The sequence below is a fragment of the Propithecus coquereli genome, unplaced genomic scaffold, assembly GCF_000956105.1.
Source record: "Propithecus coquereli isolate 6110/MARCELLA unplaced genomic scaffold, Pcoq_1.0 Scaffold300, whole genome shotgun sequence".
In the NCBI taxonomy this organism is placed as follows: Eukaryota; Metazoa; Chordata; class Mammalia; order Primates; family Indriidae; genus Propithecus; species Propithecus coquereli.
The window spans coordinates 358,181-370,747 of record NW_012148620.1 but is presented as its reverse complement, the minus strand read 5'-3'; the positions used below and the strand labels follow the sequence as shown (position 1 = coordinate 370,747).

Sequence of the window (12,567 nt, the reverse complement as noted above, 5' to 3'; positions counted from 1 at the left end):
CAAGGGCATCCAAATGGGGACAGAAGAGATCAAACTATTACTCTTTGCTGAGGATATGATCTTATATCTACAAAACCTCAAAGATTCAGCCATGAGACTACTGGAATTGACAAACAAATTCAGCAAAGTCTCAGGTTACAACGTCAATGTACAGAAATCAGTAGCATTCCTATATGCTAACAACAAACTGACAACCAAATCAAAGACTCACTACCCTTCACAATAGCAACAAAGAAAATAAAATACCTAGGAATATATTTAACTAAGGAGGTATATCATTTCTTTGTGTTGGTAACAATCGATATCATCCTTCTAACTATTGGAAACTATATATTATTGTTAATTATAGTCATCCTACCAGTGATATAGAACACTTGAACTTATTCCTCCTATCGAGCTATAGTTTTGTATCCTTTAACAAATCTTTTCCTATGCTCCCCACAATCTCCCTACCCTTCCTAGCCTCTAGTATTCTCTGTTCTATTCTACTTCTATGAGATCAGTCAACTTTTTTAGCTTCCACATATGAGTGAGAACATGAGGTGTTTAACTTTCTGTTCCTGGCTTATTTCACTTAACATAATGTTCTCCAGATGTGATTATCCAACGCTCTCACTTTGTTTTCCAATTTATGAATTTTATGGTAAGCATGCAATTCTTTTATAAATAGGAAAAAATAGTTATTTTCATCTTTTAAACAAATCATTAAAAAGGGTTGGCCTAAACTTTCTGAGGCCACTTTAACTCCTTATATTATTCTACTAGAGCTATTTGTGAATTATGTTGCACGTTGGCAGACATTATTTCATTTTGAACCCTTTATCAACCCTGAAAGAAAGTAGAACAGATATTATTCTGATTTTGCTTGCCCAAGATTGCATGATAGTGAGTAGCAAAACCAGAATTCTCAGTCTCTGAATTCACTCTTTTTTCCACTCTAAAAAATTGTTTCCAACAAGGCAGCATGATATAATGCTGTGATCCTCAAATTTTGGGGTGTATGTGGATAACCTGGGATGCTTGCTTTACAATGCGTTATCTTGGGTCTTACCTTCAATCTAATTCAGTGGGATTAGGGTGATGATTCAAAAATTTGCATTTTTAACATGCATCTCTTGGTGCTTCTGCTAAAGGTGATTCACTGACCACACTTTAGTAAATCCTAATAGAATGTAAACCACAGGGATTATAAACAAATGTGGTGTTGAGAAAATACGGAGAAAAGTAAAACTGGGTTTGGATAGTACTTCTTCCTACTATATTATCTGTATCATTTTAGTCAGTCAAGCAGTGAATGGTAGAGAGGCAATAAAGCATACTGAGTAAGAGTTGAGTACAAGTAAACAATGGATCAACGAATCTTGAACATGTTACCTGATGATAATAGTACTCATTGCATAAGGATGTTCTGAGGACATATGTGTAAAATTTCCTTAGGGAGGAATGATAAAGGGCAGAGACAGATAAGAAGTGTTACTGTAATTGAAGTCTAAACACACACACACACAAACACAGCAAGAAAGGAGACCCAAGAGTTCCTTACCAAGAGAAAGATTTTATTTCTCCCCTCAGCTTTTATTCTGCTTAACATCATTAGAGACTACTTAAACTTTTAATTTTTAATTAATTTTCAAAATGGATTGATAGTGCAATTAATGAGATGGATCCAAGAGTAAATATCAGAATAGGTGTTTCAGAAGCACTAACTTTGATCCTTTTGAGAGAGTTTGGGATAACACACGTTTTGCTATACTTCTAAAAATATACAATTTGGGGAAAAAAAGTATCAAACGAAGTTTTGTGTAAAAAGACATCACCGTTTTGGACTGTTTCACTCTGAGATTTAGAATCGTTTCAGATGGCTTTTTTAGATCTGATATGTTACACTGCTGTAGAATATTGGCAAGCTGTGTGAAAAGTCATGGAAGAGATTTTGGCTTTCACTCTCTGTGCATGTCTCCTATTATATTTACTCTCACTCCCTTCTTTTTAGATTTGTTAACTAACCATAATGTGGAATATATAGATTACATCTTTATGATCTATATCTACTTTGTATTCAACTCTAATTACTGTATTCTAGCTGCTTAAAGATATACTCCAATCTTCTTTCCATTTTTAAATGACTATAATTTTAGCTTGTGTTTATAACTTAACTTTTTTCATTTCAATTTGGGAAAAAGTTCCTTCCCATATGTATGTAGTACCTGAAGTGTTCTTATGGCTTCATAAAATGAGCACTTGAGACATTGTCAGAAATTTATATGATTTTTATATTTCTTTTTTAAAGTGATTGTGGTTGACAGCATTCCATGTAATTAATTCAATGGAATGGTAACTCTTTCAGGAGCACATAGTTTATCTGGTCCAGAATTATTGTTACTTAATTATAGTATTAAAGAAGTGGGGAAAGACAGATGTTTAATAATTACTAAAGAGATCATTTTATTATTGAGGAGCCAGTAAATAAAAATCTATATGAATAGCAAATTGAATATAAATGGAATTTAATAACTGAATTAACCTTCTTGATTACATTTGTCACATCCATTTTATTCAGCAGACATTTGCAAAATACCTTCAATGTGTCAGAGACTACTAGATGCTAGACATACATAGACGAACACAACATATCTTGCCTTTAAAACCTCCTTTTGGAGCTCACAGTTTAGTAAGGGACACAAATTACGATAGACCATGGAAGTGCAATAATACTCTATAATCAGTATGTATAGGGTACTGAGGTAGGTTAGAAAGAGAAAGTGGCTAACTCAATGAAGGTTTTGAGAAATAGCCAAGTTTTGTGGGTTTTTTAAATTAAACTTTTTATTTTGAGATAATTATAGATTCAAATGCAATTGCAAGAAGTAATACAGAGGTACCATATACTCTTGCCGTAGTTTCCCCCAACGGTAACATCTTACAAAAGTATAGCAAGCTGTCACAACCAGGATATTGACAGTGATACAGTCTAAATGCAGAACGCTTTCATCACCACAGTATCTCTCATGTTGCCTTTTTATACAGTAGTCCCTCAACCCTGATCCAGGGTTTTACTTTTCAGTGTCAGTTACTCGTGGTCAGCCATGATCTGAAAATATTACAGTATTTTGAGAGAGAGAGACAGGACATTCACATAGCTTTCATTACAGTATTTTGTTACAATTATTCTATTTTATTATTATTATTAATCTTTTATTGTGCTTAATTTATAAATTAAACTTTATCATAAGTGTGTATATATAAGAAAAAATGATACATATAAGGTTCAGGACTCTCACAGTTTCAGGCATCCCCCTGGGAGTCTTGGAACATGTCCCCTGAGGATAAAGGGTAATTACTATATTGATTTATTAGTGCTTAAATCTTCCATTTTATCTGTGTTTTCTGTTTTCTCTGATTTTGGTTTCTCTGTTTTCTTTTCCTTGCCTTCCTGTGGACTACTTGAACATTTTTTTTTAATTCGATTTTGATTTATCTACATTATTTTTAGTATTCTTATATCTCTTTGTATAACTATTTAAGTGGTTGCTCTAAGTATGTATGTATAATATATATATATATAACATACATATGTATTACATATGTAATGTTTATGTATATTATGTTAAAGTCTCAAGTGTCTTCATTTTAACAGGTCATGTTAAGTGTAGAGACCTAATCGCCCTTTACTTTCTTTGACCCTCCCCGATTTATCATTTAATTGTCTTTAATATTTCCTCTAAATACATGTCGAACCACGTCAGATAGTGTTGTAATTTTTGCTTCAACCTTCAAACATAATTTAGAAAACTCAAGAGAAGGAAAATCTCCTGCATTTACCCATATTTTTTGCATACCGTTCCTTGCCTTCTTTCCTGATATTGCAAGATTCCTTCTTTTATTGTTTACTTTCTATTTAAAGAACTTTTTTTGACCATTCTTTTAGGGGAGGCCTGCTGGTGCCAAATTCTGTAAGTTTTTCTTCATCTGAGAATGTATTGCTTTCCCCCTTCATTCCTGAAGGATGCTTTGGCTGGATATAGCATTCTATATTAACAGTTTCTTTCTTTTAGTACTTGAAAAATTTTGTCACTTCCCTCTGTCCTCTCTAGTTTCCAGTGGAAAAGCCTCTGTCATTAAGTTGTTTTTCTCATTGCCATTATTGACAATCTCTCTGAACTTCAGTTTCCGTAACTGTAAAATGGAAGTAATAATGTCTGCCTTGCCTGCCCTAAGGATGGTAATTACCTGAGGGAGAAATACATGTGATCTCACATGTTAACTAAAACACTAAAGGTCAGGGGAATATCTATATTTGTTAATTTTTTCAGAGAACAATATTCATTTAATCTCACAATTCAGTGGTTTGATTTTTTTTTTTTTTAGGTGATAGATCCATGATTTACTAAGATGCTATAAACTCAGTTATAATTCAGCTCACCTATATAGGTTTGGGCTTTGAGAACTATGTTCAGTCTATTTTGTTTTCTTATTTAATTTCAAACTAGTAAAATAATAGTGAGGTTTTTAGGTAAAATGAAAACCATTCACTTTCTTTCTTCACATGGTGCCACATTTTTCATTTTTAAGGTCTCCTTCCTGAAACACGATTCAAGATGATTTCTATATGTAATTTTTCTGGCTTCTCTCTTTAGCACTTTTACTGACATATTGTTTTCCTTTATCATTCCTACAGTGGCTATGGATGCAAAACTCCAAGAAGTATATTTTGTTTGTTTTAGATTCAGTGGATACTATTACTATAAATGTGTCCAATGTTAATTATGTTTTTAATGTGGCAGGTGTGTAATAGAAGCTTAGAGTAGAATAGCAATGACTTGATTTTCTGTGATTCTGAACATCACTAAAGTGGGCTACCAGGATTAGCCAAGAGAGAATAAGATGTAATTGCTTGCCTAAAGTGATAATATCTTTCCAGTACCTCTCCTGAATACCAATGAAGGCAAATGATTTCAGGGAGAGGCATTCTTCATTTCGGAGATGGAAAAGATCAAATAATGGTAGTAATTAAAATGAGACCAAAATGTAGCATTCATAGACCAGGTAAATGCTAATCATTGTTTGAAGAAGTCCATGAGATAAAACATTACTTATACTGAAATATTTCATAAGAATATTTATTTAAAAGTCAATAAATTCTCATGTATTTTTCATAGAAAGTTAATAGAAATAATACGGACTTAGGAAAGAGAGCGATCCTGACTCATTGTACCATTGTAAGAATTACGCTCTAAGGACAAGACTTAAAATCTAGGAGAAATACCAGAAAATTAGCACACTGGTTTTAGTTTCATTATTAATCCCCTTTTTATTTAACTGGTTTTACTCCCCCATCTCCTTTTATATAATAATTTATACTCAATTATTTCTTCAGTAATTAGTAAAGAAGGAAAGAAAATCAGCTGTCAGTATTAAGACTTGATATTACCTATTCTTACCTGAGAAATACTCATTTTGTTACCTCCTATTGAATGTATCTATTACTACTCTTTTCCCATGTCCTAACTTTTACTAGCAAACAAAATGATAGCTTATTTTTGGGAAAATGAAATGGGATAATATATGTAAAGTACCTGGCATATATTAAGCATTCAATTAAAAAAAGAGTGCTAACATAATTAATAGTTTCTTGTTTTTATCTCTTAGTTTTGATCTTGTTTTGTAAATATAAAAGTAAATTTTATTAAGTTGCTGGATTCGCTTTATTCTTTGCAAACCTTAGTAGGTAAATTATATAATAACATCTTTATAGCATCTTTTTTAATGCAGCCATGACACTAATTATTGAATGATTCCTACTCAGCTAGACCCTGTATCTTTATGTAGAATGAAATAAACACATGTCAAAACACATGCAACTATACCTACATAATAAGTAAATAATTTGTTATACGTTTTAAATTGATAATTCATATGATATAATGTAGTATAAATATTCACCTCAATTTTCTCTTTCTTTCTTCCCCCCCCCCCTTTTTTTTAAGAGACAGGGTTTTACTTTGTCACCCAGGCTGGAGTGCAGTACACTCCTCAGCCTCCTAAGTAGCTAGAACTACAGGCACATGGCACCATGCCCGGCTAATTTGTTTATTTTTTGTAGGGCTGGGGTCTCACTGTGTTGCCCAGGCTGGTCTCAAACTCCTGGCCTCAAGCGATCCTCCCACCTCAGCCTCCCAAAATGCTGGGCTTATAAGTGTGAGCTACCACACCCAGCCTCAGTTTTCTTTTGATGAAGAAAATGTTTTTTGGAAATAGTTTAAACCTGAAAATGTGTTTATATCCAAGTGGGGTTGCTCATTAGAATCACTTGCAGGCCATTTTTAAAATACATCTTTCTTTTCCTTACCACTGACTTTCTGAGAGAAACAGCTAAATAGTGCTGTGCTGATATATGTTTAACAAACCAGCCCTTGGATGGGAAGTGGGGATGGAGAGCATTGATTTGTAGTGTTTGCCAATTTTCATGGTGTAAATATTTCCACCATAGTCAATTTCAAGCTACTAAGATGATAACATCGAATGTGGAGTTGGGAAAGGGTGTGGAGTAGCACAGCATTGTATAGTATTTCCGTCACAAAGGTATATGTATATAACCTCAAGAGAACGGAAGATAGCAAAGTTTAGTAAAATAATTAAGAAGTGATGAATTTTGAGCATTTACCTTTGTTTTTCATATAACTAATTGTAAATTTATGTAATTTTAATAATGACTGTGTTTAACAACCAGCTGCCAAAATTTCTGAAAATTTAACAGTTGGCTCTCATGAGCTGATAAAAACTAACTCTAACACAACACTGGAGCTCTGAGGTATTTATTTTTTTAACCAACTAATTCTGATGCAAGTAACCTGCCAACCAGTTATTTTTCTAAAACACAGATCTGATCGTAAGGCCCAAGAAGGCATTCTACAGTCAGACCCAAAATGTCTTTTCCAGCCTCATTTCAAATCACATCAATTCTCTTACATCCTCACTTACACTAGATACAGATTACTTGTAGCTTTTCACACACACCTTGCACTTTCCTATCCCCATGCTTTCTCATTATCTTCAGCCTTGAATGATCTTACCTCATGTGCCTGACTTGTGCAGTACTATTTATTTGTCCTTCTAGAAATAACACAAATGCTACTTCCTCTTTCTTCCTACTTTTAGAAACATTCCCATTCTCCTTGATGTTCTCATCCACTTTGTGTATACTTCATTTTGAGTTCAAATTTATCATCAGTAACAGATGTCTTTTTCACTCACTAGATTACGAATTTCTAAAGGATGCCTTTGGGCCCAGCGCAGTGGCTCATGCTTGTAATCCTAGCATTCTGGGAGGTCAAGGAGGGAGGATCGCTTGAGCTCAGGAGTTCACGACCAGTCTGAGCAAGAGTGAGACCCTGTCTCCAAAAAAAAATAGAAAAAAAGAGAAAATAAAGGGTGCCTTTGAATCATACTGTATCTAACATATTAATATAACCTTAAAGTGATTAATAGACATTTGTTTATTTAATAGGAAGGATTATGCATGATACATGATATATCCTTTGCTTTCTATACCTTTGAGAAAATGACCAGAATTTAAACTTTTTTGAATTAGATGTTGTATGCCTTTTTGTCTGAATGATTCAGAACCATGTTAACAGTTATTTACCTGCACCTGGAGAACACATATAACATCAAGATGACTCTGGAACTTACCAAAGAAGAATTTCATTAGGGAATGTATGAAGCACTTAAGAGCAAAAAATACCAAATTGTGTAACTACATTTACAAATTATTATTCTGAGTTAGCGTGCTTTATAGTGTTTTCAGCATAAAGCACTTTATTAGTGCTCCCAGCATTAATTCATATTAGGCCTTTGTATCAATAAACACCCTCTAAAAGAAGCAAAAATACCATGCTTTGCTTTGTGACTTGAGAGAAATTTGCTTTTATATATGTCCTTAAGGGTAAATTCCTCATCAGTCTGTTTTCTTGCATTTTATCTAGACTTAGAATTATCTGATTGCTTTTGCAGTAAGTATTTATTGGCAAAACCTCAGTGTATAAAGGAAATGTTCTACAGTAAAAACGATCCAAGAATTTCTTGAAGCAGATGCAGCACGTTCCTCTGTAGTAGTTTCAGGATTTTTTTTTTTTTCGTATTTTACCCAAAGCTGCCACCTAGTGACAAAAATCAAAATGACATCTTTTGTAACATTCAAAACCTTTTTTGCAATCATTTGGATTTTTATCAGCATGGAGCCTCCCAAACTCCAAATGCACATTTGTACAAATATCATGTGTTCAATAAGTGATGATTACTTTGGATCTCAGGGAAATAATATTTATTTAACCTTTGTTAGCGATCCTCCTAAGATTTGTTTAAAGTCTTTCTTTTGGAGCTGTATAAAGAATCTGGTTTTTAATTCGTTTTATTTAATGAAGAATTTTATTTAAATGTAGTAATTTTTTCTTCTCCCTTTCCCTTTTCTGTCTTCAGAACGAGGTCACTCGGACACCATGGTGTTCTTTTACCTGTGGATCATCTTTTGTATCATCAGTTCCTGCTATACCCTCATCTGGGATCTGAAGATGGACTGGGGTCTATTTGATAAGAATGCTGGAGAAAACACCTTCCTCCGGGAAGAGATTGTATACCCTCAAAAAGTATGTACAAAGAGTGTTTTTGTTTGTTTAAAAAAAAACAAAACTTAGGTGTACCACTAGAGTCCTATTGCAATACAGACCCAATCTCTAATGATATTAATCTGATATGATTAGAAAAATAATTACCAAAAATACTAATTCATTCAGTCAGCAAAAATATATTAAATGTTTACTGTATGCTAGGCACTGTAGGAAATAAAAACAAAGTAAAATTCTGGTTCTCAAAGAAGCCCATAAACTATATACAGATACATAAACAAATTGCAGTGCAATATGATGAAGACTAGAATAAAAGAATAACTTATTATAGTTTGATTTATTTTCGAACATGGAATTCCCTCCATCTGAAACACCTTTCTCCTTTGTCTACTTTGTAAATTCCTGTTCCTCCTTTTTAAAAGTCAGATTACATGTTACTTTCTCTAAGAAGCCTTTCTTTATTTTTCCTAGCATATTTAGCTATTCATCCCAATCCTCTTTTACTCTATATAAACTTCTGTTATAGCAGTTATCACATTGTGTTTTATAATTATCTGTTCAGATTTTCATATCCCTCACTGCCCAGCGTAGTTCCTGGTTTATTGTAGACTTAGTGTTTATGGAATGAGTGAATAAATACTGGACTAAATGAGCAGTGTTGTGAAAGCGCAGAGGAAAGGGAGTGCCTGACTCTGAGTGCGTCAGGAAGGCTTCTCCTTTCATTTGTTTCAACCAGTATTTGTTAAAATCAGGTGCCAATTCAACTAGAAAATATAGAGAATTCTTTAGGAATTATCTTAGGATTTTATCTATATATGAATAAAAAGGTAAGAGAGGCTGCATTAAAAAGTCAGAAAACCAAAAGTATCTTTGCTCAAATGTTTTATTAAAGGATAAATACCATGATTAGACTTTGAGAGAAATTAAACAATGAACTGGGAATCCTGATACGTGAATTCTAATCCCAGTTCTTTCACTAACTAGCTACATAACTTCAGGCAACCAGACTACAATGGATTCTCCATTATAAGGGTGTTAGACTAGGTAAGGGTGTTATCTCTTTTATATTTTCCCAGTTCTAAAATTCTATGATGGGAGAGAAGTATAGATTAGATAACTAATATTTTATACTATATCAAAATGTCACCAGTACCTCAGAATTTTTTTTCGAAAAGTGTGTGAATGTGTAATATTCAGTTGGTGAGTAGGGAAGGCTGTTTTCAAGTGTGAGGATTGAAGATAAATGACAGGAGAGTGAATATAAAGAAAGATATGTAGCTTAACTTCAGATGAGCAAATGAAGGGCGAAAAGGGACATTTGTTGACAATAATCTTCTTTTACCTAAACTATAGCAATAATCCCAATGTGAAAATTTAGAATATATGACCAAGACGTTAGACATATTTTTATAAATCTCATTGAAAAGAAATCAATAATCAGAGAGCAGACATGAGCCCAAGTAAAGATGGCCCTTTTGTGCTCGCCAAATGTGTGTATCTTATTGCTACTTATTATTGGTCTTACCCTGCTGTGAGTTATAACACATTTGTTTCTTATTATGGTGATTGTTTTGATGAATTGTTTTGTGTCTTTATATAAATGTTAGTCCATTCTCCCTTTTAAATAGTTCTTACTTATTGGTTTCTATTAAAACTAGCAAATAGAATCTTTTAAAAAGCTTCTTTGTTGTTACATATTTTCATGACCCTAGAAAATAAAATATATGCTTTCCTACCTTATAATTTGCAAATTTAATAAGAAAAGTGTTCTGCTGGATCACCACATTGCCTTCAATTCAAAAAAGGCAAATATTGGAATAAAATTCATCCAGCTTGAAAGTGTGGAGTCCAGTGGAGCTTTATTAAAAATTAACACAACTATATGAACCTTAAAATGAGTTCTTAAGAATTAACAATGCATAATATTGAGTACTACACCTCAGGTCCAGGAACTGCTTTTGTCATCTTCATATTCAAACTTAACTTTTCTGTTGGTGTCTCTTGATCTCGAGGTAGATGTATTGCTCCCAAAAGATGTTAACATTTTCAGTGACTTCAGTTCCCATGTCAGTCACTGTGGATAACTTAAAACTGATCTTAAAGACACTTGAAATTGCAATTCTTCACTTAGGCCTAATAATGAGTAAACTGAATGTGTATTTATGTAAAAATTGCATTATCACTGTATTGGGAGGATGGCAGAGGGAACAGGGAAGTATGTCAATGTGTTAAAAAACCTCATAATAATCCACATAAAATTTATCTTAATAGTCAGTGGATAATATCTAAAACTGAATCATCAAGATAGAGTGTACATATATTATAAAATACAGAGGATAAATAGTGTAAGACATAGCTATAGATTTTAAAACTGACTGTCTCTAGGAAATGGAAAGAGAAAGTAGCAAAGGAGACTGCTGGGTTTTTTGATAATAGGCTTCTCACAATGACTGGCATTACTTTGTTAAAAATTATTTAAATAATATAAATATTATGGCTTACTACATAGCAGTTCTAGTTTCCAAGCGATTTCATAGTCTTTAAGTACATATATTTAAAGAGCCAGTTTCAGCCAGATGTGGGGGCTCAAACCTGTAATCCTAGCTCCGGGAGGCCAAGGCAGGATGATTACTTGAGGCCAGGAGTTCGAGACCAGCCTGAGCAAGAGCAAGATCTCATCTCTACAAAAAATAGAAAAATTCGCCAGGCATGGTGGCGCATGCCTGTAGTCCCAGCTACTCGTAGTCCCAGCTCCTCAGAAGGCTGAGACATGAGGCCAGGAGTTTGAGGTTGCAGTGAACTATGCTGATGCCACTAGCCCGGGTGACAGAGCGAGACCCTGTCTCAAAAAGAGAAATAAAAAAATGTTTGATAAGAATAATAAATAAAGAGCTAGTTTCTTAGAGACTAATAATGAGCAAATTCATAAATTACAGTTCTGGTCTATTAGCAGTTTGTGTACTTTAAACTTCTCGTGTAGCTGAAACTGGGCTCCTAAATGGATACTGGTACCTGGAAGTACTGGTTGAGCACTGTCCATGCAAGAACAGAACATTTCTTAAATTCAACCATGTTTGTGAAATCCAAGCTTAATTTCATTTACTGACATCAAAAAGCAAAACTTTCTTCAATGCAGGGTAGGGCAATTGGGAAATAAAAGTACAAATAACACAGTTAATAAATCTGCTGATCTTTTCTAATATTAGCTATCAGTCATTACCATATCATATACCTGTTTGAATGTAATCTCAGTCAATCAAGGATCTTGTCTGGCTTATATTTATGGGGCCTAGAAGAGAGCCTTTTGTATACAATATGGGAATGAAATATATTTGTTTAATGATTACTGAAATTCAGTAATACTTCATTATGAATATTGTACTATTGAAGAAAAAACTAAGTTGGTGGAAAATCTTACTAAAATATAATATGTACTTTCCTGGAAAATAACTTAACTCTTTCCTCTTGAACCTGTGCTTATTGGTAGGACATGTGTGAGTCTTGTTGCTGATAGATGTACTTATTTATGATAAATGTGTTGGGGAACATACTCATTTGCTTGTTATTCCTCAGGCCTACTACTACTGTGCCATAATAGAGGATGTGATACTGCGCTTTGCTTGGACTATCCAAATCTCAATTACCTCTACAAGTTCGACGCCTCATTCTGGGGACATCATTGCTACTGTCCTTGCCCCGCTTGAGGTTTTCCGGTAAGCAAACTACTGAAAAGTTTATCAATCTTTTTACCTAAAATACACCAATACTTACAAATTGGAATTTATTGTAACTAATATTTGAAAAGCTTAAATTTTCCAACATTTCTGAAACTTCTCATCAGCCTCAGTGTTGAAAACTCCTACTTAAAGGACTTAGAGGTTAATTCTTACAAAATTAAAATACCTATTGATGATGACATAAGCTTTTTTAGAATTGGGCTCCA

General features: G+C 33.6%; 1 protein-coding gene across 1 annotated transcript in view; it reads left to right on the top strand.

Moving 5' to 3' along the window:
• The window catches only part of XPR1 (xenotropic and polytropic retrovirus receptor 1), a 199,393-nt gene that overhangs the window by 178,417 nt on the left and 8,409 nt on the right, over nucleotides 1–12,567 (top strand). Inside the window, exons 11-12 of the mRNA XM_012649665.1 lie at nucleotides 8,479–8,645; nucleotides 12,198–12,337. Coding sequence (XP_012505119.1) covers nucleotides 8,479–8,645; nucleotides 12,198–12,337 — 307 coding nt within the window. The remainder of the gene's footprint in view (nucleotides 1–8,478; nucleotides 8,646–12,197; nucleotides 12,338–12,567) is intronic.